General features: G+C 33.4%; 1 protein-coding gene across 13 annotated transcripts in view; it reads left to right on the top strand.

Annotated features, from left to right (window-relative positions):
• Positions 1–22,922, top strand: part of LOC115221317 (neural cell adhesion molecule 2) — a 173,308-nt gene that overhangs the window by 111,648 nt on the left and 38,738 nt on the right. For 6 of the 13 annotated variants that reach the window (XM_029791482.2, XM_036511047.1, XM_036511046.1 and 3 more), the window contains one exon: positions 6,782–11,178. The exons of the other annotated variants lie outside the window; for them this stretch is intronic. In XM_029791482.2, coding sequence (XP_029647342.1) covers positions 6,782–6,888 — 107 coding nt within the window. In that variant the 3' untranslated portion in view covers positions 6,889–11,178. Of the gene's footprint in view, positions 1–6,781; positions 11,179–22,922 lie in introns of those variants that run through there. 13 annotated transcript variants of the gene reach the window in all.

The following is a 22,922-nucleotide window of genomic DNA, read 5'->3' as shown; positions in this document are numbered from 1 at the left end:
TACCCAGGTGGACTTTGGTGTTCATAGAATACTTCCCAGAGAAGTACTAACACTTGAAAGTGGTGCTATTATACAAAGAGTGAATTAACCAATTTCTAACATTGTTTTCGGTTGAGATTATTAATATAATTTCTATCATACATAACACGTTGAGTTCAGTTTTGCCGTGTAACTCTAAATGATATAGTAATTAATTACTGCTCATTATTAAATTTTTTTTTTGACATTTTGCAAGTCTTTCAAAGTTAGTAAAATTGGATGTTTTATTAGGTTTGTTTCCATTTTTGCTTTGGATTCATATGTCTGAGTGTATACACAAATGTGTATGAGAGTGTATACACAAATGTGTGTGTATGCGTATATGTATGTATACATACATACACATATACAATAGTTTATATTTTACTTAGTATCAAGAATTTTTTTTTTTCATTTAGTCCAAACATTAAGAAGCAGCATGAGTTACGTAAAGCTTCATCTAATGGGTCTTCATCCAGTGCATTTTTTTATTATTATTATTATTATTATTATTCTAGCATATCATTATTATTTTCCTCTTCGATTCTACACTTAGTTTGCCATTTGCTTGTCTCTTGCTTTTCCTTCATCTCTCTCTCTTTTCTCTCTCAAAACTTCAACATTAATCTCACGCTAACTCTGTCTTTTTTTTGTTTGTTTTTGATCAGTTTATTTTACTAATGTCGTGGTAGGTGTATTTTTATGAACTAGTTCAATGTATTTCTTTCTCATTTCTTGTTTATACAGACTCTATATACTTATGTATTTTTTTATACACCTAAAGGATTTAATTATACATTTATGCTATATTCTCTACATGATTTCATTTTGTTTTCTATTCACTGTCAAGATTTTTACACCCACATACTATTTTAGGGGTTGTGGTTTCAGTAATATAATTATATTGTTACACATCTACCATGGTTCAATTTTAGCAGTGTCTTCTGGATTTTTAAAATTTATTTATTCATTAATTCACGAGAAAGAAATATATTCTTTTGCTGTGAAAATACCACTTTGTAATTTGTTATTCTGGTGTTTTCTGTAACCATAATTAGTAAAAGTAAATTAAAAATGAACAAGTACAAAAAAGAAAAAAGAAAAAAAAAAATCAACTAGTTAAATTTTAGTGTAGCACTCTGAAGGTGCAGTTCCAATGACGGCAACCTTGGAAATGCTTCAGGTTAGAAAGGATTTAGTAGTAGAGCATCCCTTGTGGAACTTAGTGACTGCACCGTTGTCATTTGAAACCCTGCCGAGATCCTTCTAGCATGTTTGATAAAATAATCACCAGCACAGGTGTTGATTTAACCCTTTAGCATTTAAACCGGCCATATCCGGCCAAAAGTATTCTGCCTGTTTTATGTTCAAACTGGCCAGATCTTGTCTCTCACACCAGCCCTACAATATCGTTTTAAAAATTAACAGCTACCTCATCAAAATCTCATAGCTACAAGATAATGCCTGATTAGTTTAAAACAATGTAGATAAAAAAGGATTAATTTTGGCAGAATAATGTGAACACTAAAGGGTTAATCCTCTAAACTGTAATTTGAAACATGTAGCACTGTTTATAGTCGACTGGAGGTACTGAGCTAAAATGTCATTCAGTGTTTAACGTCCTTCCTCTAGACTTCAACCCATTTGTTTCATTTGAAATACATTGATTTTGATGAAATTAGTCGAATAATTTGGTTGTTGTTAGGATGGTTTTTTGAGTATAAATTAGCATGTAATTTCTATGGAAGTATCATTTTAAAATAAGCAGTCTCAAGATGGTTGGTGTCAAAAGGGTTAACGTTGAAGCCTTTTGTTAATCTAGTCCCAGGTTAATCTTGATCCAGCCAGCTGTGACCATTTTGCTCTTAATTATGTGAATGTTATGGTTATATCTTCCCATTAAGACAATAGGGCATAATTTGAGAGACTTTAGCTGTTATTTCTAGTGACCATGTAGAGGTATTACCTACAGTAATACAGTGCCAATGTTGGAAATGGTTGAGATGGCACAGTGAGGTTTATCAGTTAAAGAGGTCAAATCTTGCCTCTGTCGAATCAGTCACCTGTGTTAGAGTGGGGTTTTCATTGGCTTATGTTAATGTAGCTAATTAAATCAATCCAACCAGTGTACAATCACAATCTATAATTAGCTAACTAGCTTTTGTTTTGTTGTCACAGTGTTACACATTTAAAGTAACCACTATATTTAAGACAAGTTAATTTTTATTGATTATAGCTGGCAGAATCGTTAGCATGCCGGACAAAATGTTAGCGGCATTTTGTCCGTTTTTACATTCGAAGTTCCACCCAGGTTGACTTTACCTTTCATTCTTTTGGGGTTGATAAAACAAGTACCAGTTGAGCACTGGGGGTTGATGTAATCAACTTTTCCCCCCCTACCCTGAAATTGCTGGCCTTGTGCCAAAATTTGAAATCATTAATTATAGCTGTTATGTTGCTAAAAAACAAAGTTTACAAAAGTTATTCCATTTTATTTTAAATGTTGTGTGTGTAGGTGCATATATATATATAAATAAAATGCGTGTGTGTATTCACTTGCATATTTTATTTTATTTCTTGGTTTTATTTTTGCTTTCAGACATGCACACATGCCAACACACATTTTTTTTTGTTTTGGTTTTTAACTTTTTTAGCTTCAAGTCCCTTTAGACCCTAGTAGTATTAGACCAACACTTGAATCCCAACTATATTTTCCTTTATCTACTAGTATAGTTTCCCCCATACACATAGCCATTAGTAGTTGCAGCAGCAGCAGTAGTAGTAGTAGTAGTAGCAGTCATGCACCACTTTCTATCCTTGTTAGCAAGTACTTGTTGCACCTGAGCATTCTAGACCAGGTTTTCCTTTATTCTTAGTACCACTTTCAAAATCAAATAACTGTTGCTGTGATGTTCATTAATGACCTATGTATGTACTATTTATTATAATTGTTATCATTTCATGAGTTTTTATCTATTTCAATGACTATCTCGGCTGTACTATTTGACTTGTGCAGATATATAAACACACACGCTCATTTAGATTGTCTCTGTGTAATTTATGTTTAAAAATTTATAAGCTCTTTTTTTTCATTTATTTAATGTTAATTTGGAGGAATTTGTGTACACCTGTGTGATGGTCTACCTGAGATAATTTAGTTATTAACTGTTAATGAGTGAAACCATTACGTTACATCAGATGTAAGTCCACATTCAGGAGGAATAAGAGCCTTGATAACAATGATCAGAATTGAGGCACAAGCTATTAGATTTGGAAGTATCCATGACATTGGTTTAATAATTAAGAAAATTGTAATTTTACCTCTGGCAATTTGGTATTTAATTTTCAAAATGATTTCTAATAAGAGTAAGGATAAATGTCATTGAGAAGCTTTTTCACATGGTTTATTTGCTTTTCCCTTCAGTGTGTGTGTGTGTGTGTTTTGTCTTTTGTTTTCCCACAGGGTCTCGTTTTAGATTTAGAATTAATTAATTGTGTATTATTATGAAATGCAGATTTAATATGTTTAATAGGATGTATGTATATAGAGAGAGATAAAGATTTAATTTTCAGAGTCGGAAGTTCAGTTCACCCCATCATTATTAGATATTAGTGTTTCTACTGGAAAGCCCTTCAAATTTTATCAATGTTTAGTGTTGTTAAATGTTTTTCTCCCTTAACTAAAATAGAAAAAGAATTAAAAAAAAAAACATTTCTGTTTATCAATATATTTTTTAAGTAGTTACAGTAATAATGTTATTAGGGTTATTGTTTAACATTCTGAGTTCAAATCTGCCGATGTCAACTTTGCCTTTCATCCCTCCAAGGGCAATATGATAGGTACCAGTTGAGCATTTAAATCAATGTAATTACAATTCTCTCCCTCAAAATTTCAGGCTCTGTGCCTTAAATATAAAGTAATTGCTTCACATTCTGAGTTCAAATTCTGCTGAGGTCAACTTTGCTTTTCATCCCTCCAGATACCAATCAGTGTACTCGACTACCCCGCCCGCCCGCCCACCCACCCACCCAAGAAAAAATTATGGGCCTTGTGCCTATATTACAAAGCAGTTCTTTAATGATTTGTGTTTATTGAAAATCTCTAGATGTTTAGATGTTGTTATCAACATCTCTACTAGCCTTGTCCTTGTCGGCAAGGTGCACAATTTCATGTTGTTACTAGTCGGAGACCTAGTCACACATGGCAGAATAAACCAGATAGGAGGTGAAGGTGGTAGTCAGGGGGTGAGGTTCACATTTGTAAGATCAAATAACAAATCAGTTACTGAAATACAGAGTGCAAGAGGTATTTGTGGACACATGGTAATTTAATGAAACAACTCTAAACCTAGCAAAAACCAAATGTATATTAATAAAAATGTCTACACGTTCTTAATAAAGCTAATTTATAACATTATTCTATGAATCTACTTTTTACTTTACAGCGGTTTTTGTTTTATTACCTTAAGCTTTCTCTTAGGTTATATTATTTGGGCTTTTCTCTGAGTAAGGGAGAATCTAATGATTCAGCGTCACTTATACTCAAGTGTTATTATACCTAAAACCCTAACTACAGTTATAACGTCATATAGACATATATGCATGAAACGCTATATTAATGACATGTATGTTGAATATTTTAATCGTGTCCTTTAAACCGCTGTAAGAAACATAAATCAAAGATTACAGAAATACATATTTATCTATGCTCAGTTAAAAAATGGCTAAAATGGTTATTGCTACAACTTCATTGATGGCTGCTAAGTGGGATTGGAATTGTTGAATTCTTGCACTAAATGGTCCTTATTTGACATCACTTGGACAATGGTGGTCTTTAGTGAAGCTATAGCATTGTAAGGGTGTTGATTGGTCTCCTTTCAGGGATGTTCTGAACATAGTAATCCATGGAATTCAAATTTGGCATGTTTGGAGGCCAGGAGTTTGGAGTTATGTGATCATAACCCTTTCTTGGGTTATGTGGGTGTTAAGTGTTGTTGAAACACATATGGCCTTCTACTATGTACTTCAACCGTCCAGGGTTTAACAACCCTTTCCAGCACCTCTACATAACCAACATCATTAATTCTAAAGGCATAGAAAGAAAGATGTGAAATGACACATGACCTTCATTATTTGCAACTCCTAAAATCATTTCAGTTGCTGGAAATTTAGTGTGCGCCAACTCTAGGAACATAGAAGGGTCTATACATAACCATATATTGTTTCTCCTGTTAGACTTTTGGTTCATCTCTGATGGGAAAAATCTCTACCAATACCAAAACAAGCCATGTTTGCAAGGGTTTTACACCTTAAGTAACTGCTTGATGCTGGTCAGTTTTCTTGAGTCTTTGTATCAAATTGTTCCATATGTGCCCACATTACTGATAGTCCAATCCAACTCCTGAAGTTCTTCAATAATGGTCCTCGCTGATTTTTCCGGGATCATCATTTTGAGCCTGTTGGATTAATTGTGGTGGGTGAATGAATGTCCAAGATGAAACATTCCTGTGTGAGGCTTCTAACCTCATCCACACTTTATGTACAAAAGCTCTTGCAGCATTTCAAGTGTTGGACAATTTCTAAAACACGGCAACAATGACTGCATGTCTTTTCATTTCTTGTATTAGCATTTTATTTGCTGTGGGACATCTGAAAGAAATATAAACATTTTGGTTTGAAGAGAGTAACATACTGATACTTGTCCTCAAATACCCTTACACCCTGTATTAATAAACTGGTGGGAGTCATTTTATTCAGCTAATTCTATTGATACTGTATAATACCATCGATAAGTCTTCTATTTTAATTTTTATTAAATCAGCTGGTTAATTTTAATAATTAAATTTCTAATTTGCTGAATTATTAAAAATTTATGGCAATGTTATTTTCAAGTTTAGAATTTCCTGCTTTTTAGATTAAAAATTTCTCTTTAATACTTTAAATCTGGAATAAGAATGGAAATGCTCATAGGAAATTCTGTTTCATACCAAATGGCCTAAATAATAATGCAGACCAGTACTAAATAGAATTAATAATTTTTGGTACAATTTGAAATTGTCTAATCAACAGACTTTTTGTTAAATGATTATAGTTACACATAAGGCATTGTTTTCATATGTATGTATATTATTTATTTAGCTGGTAAAAATAATTTTTAATCTCAGTATCTTAGTTTCTGTTCAGATTTAAAACAAAGGCCGTTTAAACAACACACTCAATACCAAAAATAGTTCTTGCTTTATTGTGCTATCAACTTTTTCCTTCAAATTCTTTTTTTTTTTTTTTCGGTCTTGTTATATATATATAAGAACCTTTTTAATATCATATAAGGTGAAACTTTTGTTGATTTTAATTACTGCTGTTTATTACACATCCAATAGCTTAACAATTACAGAAGTTACTTAATTTTTCCTCTGGAAATTTGCTTTTTATTTTTTTAGAAATATCTGCAATCTTCATTTTTTGCTTTAATAATTTCAATTGTCTTTGCTAATTATTAGTCTTTTAAGAAAGTATTTCAAAAGTATTTTTAAATGAATGTTGAGTCCACATCTACCTTCACTGCCCCGATTCCTCCCCCACCCCGTCCCTTCCACTATTCATCCTTTATCTTATATCTATATATATATTGAACACATTTGTTTCTAAGTTCTAAAAATATAATTATTATTAATAGTAATAATAGTAGTAATAATAATAATTAAGCCGAAAGATCTTCAATAAATCCTGCCCATTTTTACTTGTTTATTTCTGTTCTTTTCAGTGGACACGGGTAGTCGAATAATGGATTCCACTGCATCTTTCAACTGCAATTCTCACCTGTTAATGGCAGTGAATGCCTTCTTGTGTTGTCTGCTGGCACTGCTCTGAGTTTAAAAATAACAGCAACAAAAACAACAACAAAAAAAAAAATTATGAAAGACAGCCTCCCGTGCCCATTTGCCCGCCCGCCTGCCTATCCGCCCGCCCGTTTGCCCACCTGCTGTGTTTCTTTTGCCCCCTTCTATTAAAATTGGAAAAAAAATTATAAAAAAGGCACCAAATCACTTAAAGAAAAAAAAAACTTTTAAGGAAAAAAAAATAACAAACCTAAAAACAAACAAAACAAGATGCCAACAAAACAACATCAATGTGTTTGACTGGAAGGAAGTTGGAGGAGGAGGAGGAAAATATTTCAAACCAAAAACAAAACAAAAAAATATATATACAAAAAACAACCTCAAACAAACAAGACTTTACTCCAGTAATATCAGTGAAAGAAAAAAAATAAAAAAATAAAAAAACAAATGCAAGTGTGTGGAATGAACATTCATTATTTTAAAAAGTCGAAAGAACTACAATATTTGGAAATTGAAGCAAGACCTTTTTTTTTAAGGACCTTTTTCTTTTTAAAGTTTTTAAATAAAAAGCTTAGCTCAGCTCCTATGTGCACACATTTTGTGCCTCCATCATGTTACCCTGTGGAGGATTGATATCTTTCAGTAACAGTTAAAGAATTCTCTTGGACTGTGTAGAGACTCTCGGAACCTTCTTTTTTTTTTTTTTTTTCTCTCCCCCTCCCCCCCAGATTAAATCAATCAGTAAAGCTGTCATGACTCAAACTTTCTAAAACTGGAGAGAAAGAGAACGGGGGGGAGGTCACGAGGAGAGGGGGTCGGATGTTGTCCACTCCCTCTCCCTCTCTCTCTCCCCCTCTCCCTCCCAACTTCTTACAAGAGTGAAAGTTCATTTTTATCTTTTTTTCTCTCTCTCTCTCCCCCCTTCTCTCTCTCCATTGTGCAGCCACTTGAGTTAGGGTGACCAGAACAAACCACCCCCCCACCAAAAAAACTAATAATAATAATAAATGAAAATGAATTTTCATAATTGTTTGAGAGCGCGTACCTGTGTGTATATGTATGTATGCGTGCGTGTGTGTGTGTGCATATATGTGTGTGTGTGGTGTGTGTGTGTGTGTATGTATGTACATATGCTCCCACATGCATCCTATTAAGTTTGGCATTACACATTCCCTGATATAATTTGGCTCAGTTGGTGAAGTGTGCATAGCAAATTTATTTTACTTTATTTTATTTTTTTTTCTGCAGTGCTTGATCTATTACTACACAACACTATTATAATTTATTTTAAACCCCCTCCCATCTCTCTCTCTCTTTCTTCTTTCTCTCTCTGCAAATGTATATTTTTCACCATTGGGTGGGTGAGGTTTATTTTTCTGTTCTTTCATTTCATTTTTCTCTTCTATCTCTAAAAGTTGAGTAAACCTAGTCAACCATTCCTTAAATCTCTCCAAACCAACAAAATATTCCTCAATTAACTATCTTACTCCAAAGTGTAACCCCCTCCCTATCCAATTTAAGTATAAAATTTTTCTGTTCTTTTTAAATTCTCAAGTCTTAGGCAAGTATTTAAAAAAAAAAATCCTTCAGTTTTGCTTATTTCATATTTTTTAAAAATCAGCTTCTATGGTATTAAAATAGCTTTTATTTCTCCACCCCTTCCTGATTTTCTTTCTTTACCTGCTTTTTTCGGTTATGCTTGGAAGTGATTGTTGATGTTGACAATAGCATCAGGTATGTAAATATAGTCTCTACAATGTAATTAGTAGTATACCTGTTGAATTTTTTAAAATCACTGCCTTCATAAATTTTATAAGTCTCATCATTTTAATTTAGGAAACTTGAATTCAGCCACCAGTTTACAAGGGATGGAAATTGATACTTCTGTCTGACTGAGTGACTATTATCTTTGGCATTAATACAATTAATACTACTACTACTACAAGGTTATAAATCTATTATTATTACACTTCATCATATACAATTACTAATTGCAGAAGCTTATTCTCCAAAATTACGACGATTATCAGTTATTAATAATAATAATAATATTCTGGAAGGTTTTAAGTTGCTTGTATTTATTTTGTTTAATAATAATAAAAAAAAAAGGCAAACAAACAAACAAACATTATTAGCTATTTAAAATGACTTAAATGTTTGTATTCTTGTGGGTTTTAAAAACTTTTTCCCCCCCTGATTAGTTCCATTGGAGGCTATTAAAAATAAAATACATACATATATATAATTCATCTTATGTTTAGGAAGTGCCACTCACCTCTATCCTTCTGTTATGCATTTTGGGAGTTGTTATGGTACACTTGAAGTTCAGTTGTTTCTGCTAATGGATTCAACCATCAATAATTCCTTGAGTGTCTTTTTATCATCATAATTCACCCTACGACAGCCTCTACTTGTTTTCTATTTTTTTTTGTGCGCGTGTGTGTGTCTGTTTTTTGTTTTGTTTGTTGAACATCTTAGGCTTGTGGCAGAGGGGTGTGGGGTGAAGGCGAACTGGTCCTGGTGTATATATATATATGTATATGTATGTATATATATATATATATATATACATATATATGTATATATATAAAAATGACTGTACAAGCATGAATCTCTGAAGGCATGTCTTTCTCCAGAGTTAGAAATATTTAATGACAGCACAGTGCTTGATTTTTTTGAGATGTTCAGTGTTCTTGTCCCCCCTTCAATCAGAAACAAACAAACCAAACAAGTACAAAATATTTAAATTTCAGTGTAAATCTTATAGACTTAAAAAAAAAATCAAAAAAAAAACAGAAAAAAAAATCATAAAAGTCACTCCTTCAAAATCAAACTTATAGGTTCTGTTTTTATATCATTTAAAAAAAAATTAATCTTAAGTTCTGTTTTTGTTCACTTGTTTATTATTATTATTTTTTTTTTTGCTACATGTTTTCATATTTTCCCAGATCTAGTCATTCATGTCAAGTTGAAAAAAAAAACCCCCTCTAAAAAGCCTAAGTTTAAAAAATCTTATCAGCTAATCTTCCCTTCCATTAAAAACAAACAAAAAAAATCAATCAATAGCTTTATTAAGTCATTAATTATAATAGGTATTGGAATAATGTCTCAAGTGCTAACTCCCTTACTCAACTGAAAGTGTGTGTTTTTTGTAAATAGAAGCTATTTGGTCAATGTTTGTATGATTCTGTGTATATGGAATACCAAATATATCGCAAGTCCAATGCTAAAATTTCTTCTAATTACATTTAAAGAGAGAGAAAAGAAAAACAAAACAAAAATACATTCTATTTGATCTCTTTTATTTTCTGGCCGTTAATGTTAATGGTTTTAATTAGATTGGCTATTATCTTTAACGATTTGTACCTCCTTTTAGATATAGCTTCTTTGTTCTTTTAAGGTCTTTTTTTTTTTTTTTTAAATTTTTTTTTTTTTTAAATTTCCTAAAACTCAGCTTTCTAGTTTTTCGTTTCTTTGTACTTATGGTACTGCCTAAGTTGGTGCTGAATTCCTTAGATGACATTTTCAAATAATGCATCTGAAAAAGATAAGCCAATGATATAAAGATACTCATTTTTAAAAATCAGAAAAAAAAAAAATTTTTTTTTAAATTTATGTAAAAAAATTTCAGTGAAATGAGTTTTTTTCCTTTTTTTTTTTTCTTCCAAGATTAATTTTAATCTTTTAGATTAGTATTAGAAAACTTTGACAACACACAAAAAAAAGAACAAAAAATATTCTTTTTTTATTGTTATTGGGTGGGGTGTACATTTATTTTTGTAAAAGAAAAATTATTTGAGATTTTTAAAACTGTGGCTTAGCTAGTTATTATTGGAGTCATCTGTTATAATTTTTAGACTGACTTACTGGGGTGTGTGGGGATTACTGTATTTACAGATTTTTAATAAGTTTTAGAAATATTTTAACAGATAATCACTATGTGATTCTTCCTAGATTGCTGGATATATTTTTTTTTTTTTTTTTACATGCATAAATGAACAGAAAAATGTGTTTTTTTTCCCCCCTTTTCTTTTCTTTTGCCTATTTATCACTCTTTGATGTATATATTATTTTTGGTTGCACTTTAACATTTTGTTTTCGATAATTAAAGAATTAGTTTTAGTTTATTTAAAAAAAACAACAGTTGAAAAGCATTAAACTCCTAAGCTGTTATAACTGGCAATATGCTTTAAAAAATTTGCAATATTCTTTCACCCTACTGACACACACACACACACACAAATAACTTGTATAAATCTTTTGTCATTTATGTCTGTCCTTTTTGGGTTTTTTTTTGTTTGTTTTTCATTTTTTTTTAAAATATAAACAACCTGTACAGCACTGTTTATTGGTTGATTAGCTTATCGTGACATCTTTAATAAATCGTAATAAAATGTGATTATATAATGGACATGAACTTATTCTGCAGCATAAATCAAACAATTTGCTATTCCAATAATAATAATAATAATAAAGTATATTATTTACCTGAAAGGTTTTGCCTTATATCAACATTTATTCTTTCAATTTTTGCCTTATGACTGATGATGATGGTAATGATGATGATGCCTGCTGCTTAAAATTGGTTTGGTTCCTTTGTGTTTATTGACAGTGTTGTTGGCTTGTATTCCCTCATACATACATACATACGTGCATATATATACGTGTGTGTGCGTATGTATATTATTGTGGTCAAGTCGGTCTCCTGCTATTCTGTGTATTGCCTGTCGGTGCCCAGGGAACACTAAACATGTATATACATACGATATAGTGAAAATTTATACAGATAGGGTGCTCACCCCAAGTAGATTCCTTATGTGTATAAATTTGCACTATATCGTATAACTAATATATAGTCTTCTTGACTAATGTTTTTGCATGTTAGACCACTGGAAATGTAAATTTTGATTGAATATTTTAAATTTAATTAAATTCCATTTCCCTTTGGTATATGATTAAACATGTATATACATATATATACACACACTTACAGACTAATGCTCAGCAATAGCCATATAAAGGAAGATTGAGTAGGGTGGAGAGTGAGAGAGTTGGCGGGAGGTATTATTTTGCAGGAAAAAAAACAAAAAAAAACAAAACAAGTTCAACAGTTAGAATTTAGGAAAGCAACAGGGTCACCACAAACTGGTTTGAAAGGTATTATGAAAAGTATTTTCAACTATGATTGTGTCTGTGCATGTGTGGACATGTACCTAAGAACCTTAAAAGTTACAATTACTAAATTATATACACACACAATCAAAATTTTAAGTCATTCTACTTGTCTCTCCTTCATTTTCCGTTTTTTAGTCTGGTAAACATGATTTTGTATTTTCATTTTATGATCATTTCCATAGTTTTTTTTTTTTTTTTTTTTTGTCTTTGCATTTTATCTTCGCATTTCTATTTAAAAAAGAAAAAAAAGATCTTTTTGTTTGTAGTTTGGTTAGTAAACAGTTCTGTTTTGTTCCATTCATAGTGTCTTAACTGTTTCTTGTAGTGCAGGCTTCTTTCTGTACCTGTCATTTCTGTCACCTTTCATCATTCTTCAGGATTCGTCGTCACAGTTTGCTTTTATTTTATTTTTTTTATACAGCGGTGGTGCCCCAGCATGGCCGCGGCATTCGGGCTAAAACATTTTAAAGGATTTTAAGGATATGCTAAAATCTTAGAAACCTATTAATTGCAGACGCTGCCTGTCCCTGGTAATGAAAGATGGCTAAGGCAGGGCTTTTGTTCACTTGAGACGTTCCATGTTAGTTCTGTGAAGCCAATTAGATTTCTTACTAATAATTAAAAAAGGGGGGAAAAAAAAAACAAAAAAAAAACAATTGGTGAATTCAATATCATAATCATTATTTGTTGGCAGTTTTATAACGTCTGTTGGACACACAGACAACAGACATTAATGCTTTTTGTAGTTGTTGACTCCTGTATATTTTAAGGATTAAAATCTTCTTTTCTTCTGCAAGACTTGTCTTGGCCTTTTCAGCATTTTATTAGTTTTCGGTCTAGTTAAATGCTTTTGACTCCCATATTAAAAAGGTCTTAGCATTTAACCAATTCCACAACTGCCACCTAATATCTGCATTGATTTCATTTTAATAGAAATCTTGAAGATTTCTCTAGACCAGTGGTTTTCAACCAGGGTTCCGCGGAACCTTAGGGTTCCGCCAGTACAGTCCAGGGGTTCCGCAAGAAGTTAAAAAACTGCTAAAATCGGCAGTAATTTTTAATTCTCCTGTGCAGATATGTGTGCATAAGACTATTAAATTATTGCACAGGGGTTCCTCGAGTCAGTGGAATGTTTCTTTGGGGTTCCGCTCCAGGAAAAATGTTGAAAAGCACTGCTCTAGACCATTTTGTTCTGGAATTGGGATGGTGGATGAAGGTGCTTCATATTTATTTTTTGTTTTTTTCTTACAACTTACAATCAAATTCATTTAATAATTTTTCTCAAAATCTATTCCGAATTGTAGGAAAGAGACACTTTAACCTTTTGAACTTGTAAGTACATTTTAATGGGTGTGGTTTCATTTGATCATAAACCTAGAAGACGTAGAAGCAAGTGCTTTCATAGATTTGCATTTATAAATTGCTGATTAGCAGAAACCTCATTATCAGCTGTAAGAATGAAACTCTGTGGCCACCACCATTTGTGTCTTCCAGGGATATAATATCAACCAAAATCAAGCCTGGTAAAAATGCATTTGCAGATTCAAAGGGTCATACTTTTACTAGCTTGGTAGCTGTGAGGAAATTCTCGATTCTGCTTATTGTTTGTCTCAAGTTTTTATTACTTTCCATAGTTTTCTCTTATCTAGTGTGTGCGTGTATGTGTGTGTTCACTCTTCATATTTTAATTCTTTGCTATGAATAAAAGGTGAGAAAAAGGACAACTAATTTAGCAGGTAAATATCCCACTCCAAACTTTTTTATTTTGTTACGCATTAAAGAGTTTGCGTCACATCTCTGATTTGGATGCTTAATGAAGGCCCCCCCCTTTTTTTGCCAATCGAAAAGTGTTTGTCTTCAGTGTAATGTGCTTACACAAAATGGCCAGTATTTAAGGTTTCAATGGTGTATTGTAAATGTATATAATGTAAAAATGGGAGCTTTAAAGTTTAGTAACATTCCATTCATTTCACACTATTTGAAACAAAGTTCTTTGTAGTGTTCTACATCTTTATAAATTGGTGTGTATGTGTGTATATATACTACTATATGTATACGTATACACACTCATACTATATATATATATATATATATATATATATATGTATACACATACACACACTCATAATAAATATATATATATAATATGGGGTACTGTTCTGTTATTGGTGGGATCAACAGAAAAAAAGTATTATGTGCAGTAAGAGAAGTTAATACAGTCAGGATTTAAAAGAAAGGTACTATTTGTTTCATGCCGCTGAAAATTGAGTGGTTGAAGAAGCTTGTTTTTCAGTCTGAATGATTGCGTGCAAATACATGCCATGCTATACAAGTTTGTCTGACCATTGTATTATCAGAGACATGGAACCAGTTCTAGCTTGCATTTAAATCCTATGCATATTAAATGGTGTGTGTATGTAGGTGTGTGTATATACTTCAAAGATATATATATATATATTTGTGTATGATTTTCACATGGTGCAGGTTGACCTGGTGAAGGCTGCATACCCAAAACTTTGAAGTAACTGTCAACCGTTTCCATGTAAAAACCAGCCTGTGCTCTACTGAAAGGTATTGAGTGATCCTTTAATTGTTTATATATATATATATATATATATATTATACATATACATACACCCACTCAGGTACATGCCTGGATGTGCAATATGGAAAAACTGTACGTAATATATGTAAAAGTTTATTTGGTTTAAGCGAATGTGATTCACACTGTTGCTCTTCTGATTATCTTGCTTTTGTGTGTTCATTCAGGCATCTAGAAAGCATAAAATAGCAAGACATTTCTATCGCGAGTGTGTGAGTTATTGGCTTTCAAGATTGTGTGTGTGTGTGTGTATGTATGTATGTATGTTTGTATGTACACACACACACTCAAAGACATTTAGTGTTTCTTACATTCCTTTTGAGGGTATCCTTCTTGAGATTCACCAATTTTTTTTTTTTTTACTAGTTGGAATTTAAACATTCTGAGAGGTTTTTTTTTTTTTTTTTTTTTTTCTGTTTTTCTCTTTATCTTGTTAATGTTTTTTTTCATGTTCTGTTGTTCGAATTTTGTTCCTAAATATTCTGAAACCCAGAAGGTAGCTGATCCTTTCCAATCTATACTGCCATCCTATATTATTTCGTCAGATTCACCAATGGTGCCAAGAAATACATTACGCTATATACATATATACATACATATATATATATCATATATATATATATATATATCATATATATATCATATATATATATATATATATAATATATATATATATATATATATATCATATATATATATATATATTATATATATATATATATCATATATATATATATATCATATATATATATATATATCATATATATATATATATATCATATATATATATATATCATATATATATATATATCATATATATATATATATCATTATATATATATATATATATCATATATATATATATATATCATATATATATATATATATCATATATATATATATATCATATATATATATATATATATATATTATATATATATATCATATATATATATATATCATATATATATATAATCATATATATATATATCATATACATATATCATATACATATATCATATATATATATCATATATATATATCATATATATATATCATATATATATATCATATATATATATATATCATATATATATCATATAATATATATATCATATATATATATATATATATCATATATATATATATATCATTATATATATATATATATCATATATATATATATATATATCATATATATATATATATATATTCATATATATATATATCATATATATATATCATCATATATATATATATCATATATATATATATATATATCATATATATATATATCATATGTCATATATATATAGTGTGTTTGTGTGTGCACACATGCGTATATGTGTTTTGCTTTCTTTATTATTGCAAAAGTCTGCCGAGAACCACTGTTTAAATAAACGAGCAACAGCATTTTGTAACAGGCACTAAACAGGTATATACACACATGCTTTATACATATTTGCATGCACATTACATATGTATATCATGTGTGCGTAGGTATACATTTGTATATTTTGTGTATCCATGTATATATACATGTGTGTGTATGTATATATGTGTGTGTGTGTGTATATATATATATATATATACACACACACGTGTGTGTATCCATATACAATCACGTTTGTATGTGTGTGTGTATGTATATATATACTCACACACATGTGTGTATATCCATATATAACTATATGTTTGTATGTGTGCGCATATATATATATTATATACATAGGTGTTTGTTTGTGTGTATATATATATATATATATATATGTATGTGTGTGTATATATATGTATGTATATGTATGCACACATGTATATTGGGTGTGTAATGTGTATATGTATGTACACCATACACAGTTCTATTTTTTGAATACTTTTCTTTTGTGATATCTTTGTTAGAAATTTACCTTTAATATTCTGTTGACTGTTTTCATGTTTTGGTAAAATAGAACTGATTACACAAATAATCCAAGAATTGTTTCTAATACAAGCCCCACCTGAAATTAGGAACTGTTAATATTATTGTCTGGGTTAATTAGGGAGCAGTGTTATTTGAAAGGGATTCAACTACTTAAATCAGCTCTCACGGATGCTTTTTTTTTTTTTTTTTTTTTTTTTTTTTTGTTACGCAGCAAAGTTAATTAATGTCATGGTAAAATCTAAACATTGTCAAAGACTTTGGAAAGAATAAATAAATTAAAAAAATAAAATTTTCAGTTTACAGATTCATTTTTGGTTTTTATTTTTAATTTTTAATTTTTTTCTGCGAATTTCTGTAGTTAATTCCTAAACGTCTTTTTATTCATTTGTTGTTTAGCTTTTTCCTCTCCCCCTGCCACCACCACCACCACACGTTCTTCTAAGCCTGCTCAGACCCAGCTGGCGCAACGTAAAATGCACCCAGTACACTCTGTAAAGTAGTTGGTATTAGGAAGACGGCGAGCTGGCAGAATCGTTAGCGTGCCAGGCAAAATGCTTAGCGGTATTTAGTCTGTCGTTATGTTGTGAGTTCAAATTCCGCTGAGGTCAACTTTGCCTTTCATCCCTTCGGGGTCGATAAATTAAGTACCAGTTACGCACTGGAGTCGATGTAATCAACTTAATACCTATGTCTGTCCTTGTTTGTCCCCTCTATGTTTAGCCCCTTGTGGGTAATAAAGAAATAGGTATTAGGAAGGGCATACAGCCATAGAAGCCATGCCGAGATGGACAATTGGAGCTTGGTGCAGCATTCCCAGCTTGCCCACTCCTGTCAAACTGTCCAACACATGCCAGCATGGGCAACGAACATTGATGATGAGGATGATGATGTACTGACCTGTCTGTGTGTACTGGTATTTGGTTTGGAATATTTTTTTTTTTACTTTGTTTCCCCCAGCTACACTCCCTAATGTATCCCCTCCTCTCCTTATTTTTCATCTTGACTCTTTAGGATTCAGATTACTCTGTCAAATGTGATGCTTAATTATTCTCGTTACTTTGAATCAATCACGCACTGTTTCATAGCTTTGAGATTTTGATGGAGTGTATGTTTATTTTTAGAACGACATTGTAGGGTAGGTGTGAGGAGGTGGATCTGTCTGGTTTGAACATAAAACAGGTGGAATATTTTGGCTGGATATGGCTAGTTTGAATAGTAAAGGGTTACGGTTGTAATAGTATGTAAGCCACCAAATGTTAAAGAAGTTTGCTTCATAACCACATAGTCTCTGGTTCAACCTCACTGCATGTCAACTTCAGAGAATGTCATCTCTATATATATATATAAACGACAAAATGTCTGTGTGCGTGTGTTCTTTATACAAATCCACAATTTTTCAGTTAGTGGGCTCGCACTTTCTATGGTCATTCAAAACCGTCCAAGGGTTGTCGTGCACATCTTTGCATTTCCCCAGTCACCCCGCAAAGCCATTAAAAAATCAATAGAAGTGACTTTTTTGTGAATTTTTTTTTATCCAAAACACAATCAAAATGCCCGAAACTTGATACGCCAATTGGAATGCCAGCTACCTGTATGTGATTGGCCGGAGATTTGGACAGTACTCACATGTATGTGCACATGCACGCAGCTGTATATGCATGCACTAGCACTATGATCCGGCAACGCCGGGTCATAGTGCTAGTTTTCTATAATCTGCTAAGGATTATAGAAAAATAAGGGGACAACATATACTTCGTGGGTGAAACTGGATTTTTCGAAACTTAGCTTATTGGACAGGATGTATTCATTGAGCCAAAGCTGTGACTTTGTCATACTCCATCGTACCGATTTTGTCTGAAAATTGTGTTATGGCTACATGTCTGTGGAATACTCTGCCATTTACTCATTCATTTATTGAACAATTTAATCCTCACCATCAAAACACGAGATTCATCTGTGTCCGTCCTTCCCATCCTGGTGCCTGTGATTAGGCTGTTGTTTCTTGCAGGTTGAGCTTTTCCACTCACCATTGGCGACTCAGTCATTTATTTGGTTTTAACATGCGCATGCGCATTTTAAGTTCAATTATAACTTCAAATCCTCCTCCTCCTCATCATCATCATCATTTTTAAGGGCCGCTTTTCTCTGCCGGCATCAGTCAGCAAAACTTACGGAGGCAGAATTTCTACCTTCCTGCTGCCAATCCTCACCTGTTTCCAAGTAAGGTAATATTCTTCATCACCACTGCCACCACCAATCTTTTGAACAATTATCAGTTCAATAATGGCTGGGCATGGTTTCCCAGCAGATTGTGAACAAGGATGCCATCCATTCGTACGGACAGTGACCTTGTTTTTATGCAATACAAACAATAACACAAAGGGAAGACACACACACAAAGCAACTGGCTTCTTTCGCTTTCTGCTTACCAGTTCCACTTGTTCAACATTGGTCTGTCCCAGGTTGTAGTAGAACTAGGCATTGCCTCTAGTGTCATACACTGGGGGACAAACTCTAGGCCACATGGTTATGAAGAAAAGCTCTTAACCACACAACCAGATCTGTGTCTAGTGGAGGCGCGTGGCTTAGTGGTTAGGGCAGTGCTTTTCAAACTTTTTGCTGGAGTGGAACCCCAAGGAAACATTCCACTGGCTCGAGGAACCCCTGTGCAATAATTTAAGTCTTATGAGCACATATCTGCAGAGGAGAATTAAAAATTACAGCCGATTTTAGCAGTTTTGTAACTTCTTGCGGAACCCTGGTTGAAAACCACTGGGTTAGGGTGTTCAACTCTTGATCGTAAGGTTGTGGTTTTGATTCCTGGACCGGGCGATGCAGTGCGTTCTTGAGCAAAAACACTTCATTTCACGTTGCTCCAGTCCACTCAGCTGGCCAAAATGAGTAATCCTGCGACAGACCGACATCCCGTCCACGTGGAGAATTGCTACGCCACTGAAACTGGGAAACCAGGCCCTTATGATGAGCCTGGCATGGCTCAAGAGGGAAGTAACAAGATCTGTGTCTATAAATATCAAAATGTAACACTCCTCTCTCCCCCCCCTCTCTCCGAAGGGTCTTTTTTCTAGTGTTGGGTATTTCTGTTTCCTCAGCAAAAGAACACAAGCTTAAATAGACTGCATTCTTGACTTTACAATTTAGGTGAAAGTCTGGTGCCAGGAGTTCTAAGATATTTTCTTCCATTTATATAGGCCTCTGAACCCCCCTACCACCATCACCACCACTGCCTTCTTTTCAATCCAAAAATTAATAATAACCTTTAACCTTTTAGCATTCAGGTTATTCTGTCAAATGTATTGCTTATTTATTCACATTGTTTTGAATTAATCCTGCATTATCTCATAGCTTTGAGAATGTGATAGTTTATTTTTAGAATTATTCTGTAGGGGAGGTGTGAAAAGAGGCTGGCTCTGGCTAGTTTGAACATAAAGCAGAATATTTGGGTTTGATCCTAAATCCTGCTGCTTTAAATCCTAAAGGGTTAAACACTGTGTCATTTGAGGGAGTTTTAGCTGCTGTTTCTAAGCAGGCTGAGCAGTCATGTGAAGATTGCCCGCTTATCTTATCTTCGGTGAGGTAAATGAATGATATTAACACTTTTATTGCAGCCAATTATTTAATTTGTAGAATTTAATTACCTGTTGTTTCATTTGATAACTTATCAAAAGCAGCATTAATGCCTCTCCCTCCTCCAAATTCAGCATTTGGGGGGGAATCTCCATAGTAACAGATAAGTTATCTGTCAATAATACAGGTAGCATAAATGATGAAGTACACAGTTTCAGGCATGGCTGTGTGGTTTAGAAGCTCTAGCTTTGCAACCACACAGTTTTGGTTTCAGTTCTACTGTGCAGCACCTTGGGGCATCTTCTATATCCCTGGGGTGACCAATGCCTTGTGAGTGAATTGGTTAGACGGAAACTATGCAGAAGCCTGTCGTGTGTGTCATTGTTTGTCTCCGACCACCTTTCAGGGTCAATAAAGTACCAGTTATGCACTGGGGTCGATGTAATCGACTTAATCCGTTTGTCTGTCCTTGTTTGTCCTCTCTGTGTTTAGCCCCTTGTGGGTAGTAAAGAAATAGTTAGTTTTATCCTGCACTGCATAGGCGTTTGCTCCATGACTATGTTTCCTGGTTGAATCCTACCACACAGCACCATGGGATAGTGTTTGTCTTTAAGAGCTCCAGGTTGATTAATGCTTTGCTAGTGAAATTTGATTGGTGGAATGTTTGTGTAAATAGCCAAGAGAGGTAGCTTAACAAGAGGTGAACTCAGCCATTTGATAATTAGAGCTTAATAAAGGGGATTTAAAAAAAAAAATTAATGTCGTCAAAATCATTGGGCAGTATCATTAGTGACTGAGGTCGATTTGTTTGACTAAACCATTGGTTCTCAGCCGAGGTCCATATGACCCTGGGATGTCCATATAAGATTCTTTTCAAGATCACAAAAGCAAAAATAATAGATTGGGGTTCCATGGTATAAATTGCTTTAGACATATCTACAGGAAGAAACGGCTAGGTTTCTTTCTTCAACAGGTTTCCAGTCCCTGAAATATGTCCTCCCCGAGAAAACGTGTGAAAAAGCAAAATGAGAATTTTTAAATGAATAATTGTGAAACTAGCTTTTAAACATTGAATGTCAGTGAGCAGGGGTACTCAACCATTTTTAATCTATGGACCCCTTTGATTACTATTTTATTCTGGTGGGCCCCTCCCCCCCTAGCCTTTTGATGTTTAAAAACTAGTTTAACCCTTTAGTGTTCGCATTATTCTGCCAAAATTAATCCTTTTTTATCCACATTTCCTTGAACTAATCAGGCATTAATCTTGTAGCTATGAGATTCTGATGAGGTAGCTGTTAATTTTTAGAATGATATTGTAGGGTTGGTGTGAAAGACCAGATCTGGCCAGTTTGAACATAAAACAGGCGAAATACTTTTGGCCAGATATGGCCGGTTTAAATGCTAAAGGGTTAATAAAACCTTCTTTCAGACTTCCTATTTTGTTTTTTCACATATTCCCTTGTGTAGTTTGGACTATGTAGAATGAAAGAAACCTAGCTGTTTCTTGCAATACATTCCAATTCATATATTTAAATTGAAATTTTTTCAGGGACCCTTGAAATATTATTATGGATTCACAGTGTACTATTTTCTTCCATGGACCCCACAAAATCTTATATGGACCCTGGTTGAGAACCATTGGTCTATGAGGGTCTGCAAGAATTAGATAGTAATCAAAAGGGTCTGTAAGTAGAAAGAATGGTTGAGAACCACTGGACTTAGCCTTTTAAAGGTGGTACTCCAGCATGGCCGTAGCCCAGTGACTGAAGCAAGACAGAAGATATAATTGCTTTTAACATACGCACAAGGCGCAGGAGTGGCTGTGTGGTAAGTAGCTTGCTAACCAACCACATGGTTCCGGGTTCAGTCCCACTGCGTGGCATCTTGGGCAAGTGTCTTCTGCTATAGCCCCAGGCCGACCAATGCCTTGTGAGTGGATTTGGTAGACGGAAACTGAAAAGAAGCCCGTCGTATATATATGTGTGTGTGTGTTTGTCCCCCTAGCATTGCTTGACAACCGATGCTGGTGTGTTTATGTCCCCGTCACTTAGCGGTTCGGCAAAAGAGACCGATAGAATAAGTACTGGGCTTACAAAGAATAAGTCCCGGGGTCGATTTGCTCGACTTAAGTCGGTGCTCCAGCATGGTTGCAGTCAAATGACTGAAACAAGTAAAAGAGTAAGTTCATGATTTCTGGGGGAGGGTGTAGTTGACAACCAATTCTTTACAGGTACTTATTGACCCAGAAGGGATGAAAGGTGAGATGACTTGGGTAGGATTTGAACTCGGACTATAAAGAGTTGAACCAAATGTTGGTTTCAAATTTTGGCAGAAGGTCAGTGATTTCAAAAGAAGGGGTAAGTCAATTACAGTGACACCCCCAAATGGTGAAAGGCAAAGCTGACCTCGGCAGAATTTGAACTCTGAACGTAAAGACTGACAAAATACCACAAAGCATTTTGCCAGCTCACTGCCTTTCTTGAATCAAATATTGCAAGGCATTTTATCAGAAGCTTAAACTCTTTGCAATCTATGATTCAAAGTATGAATATTAATAATGGAGATGACAGTTAGTTGTATCCTGGTGAGCTGGCAGAAACGTTAGCACGCCAGGCGAAACGCCTAGTGGTATTTCGTCTGCCGCTACGTTCTGAGTTCAAATTCCGCCAAGGTCGACTTTGCCTGTCATCCTTTCGGGGTTGATAAAGTACCAGTTATGCACTGGGGTCGATGTAATCGACTTAATCCGTTTGTCTGTCCTTGTTTGTCCCCTCTGTGTTTA

The sequence above is a fragment of the Octopus sinensis genome, linkage group LG18, assembly GCF_006345805.1.
Source record: "Octopus sinensis linkage group LG18, ASM634580v1, whole genome shotgun sequence".
Taxonomy (NCBI): domain Eukaryota; kingdom Metazoa; phylum Mollusca; class Cephalopoda; order Octopoda; family Octopodidae; genus Octopus; species Octopus sinensis.
The sequence above is the reverse complement of the archived record's forward strand: the minus strand, read 5'-3'. Positions and strand labels throughout refer to the sequence as shown.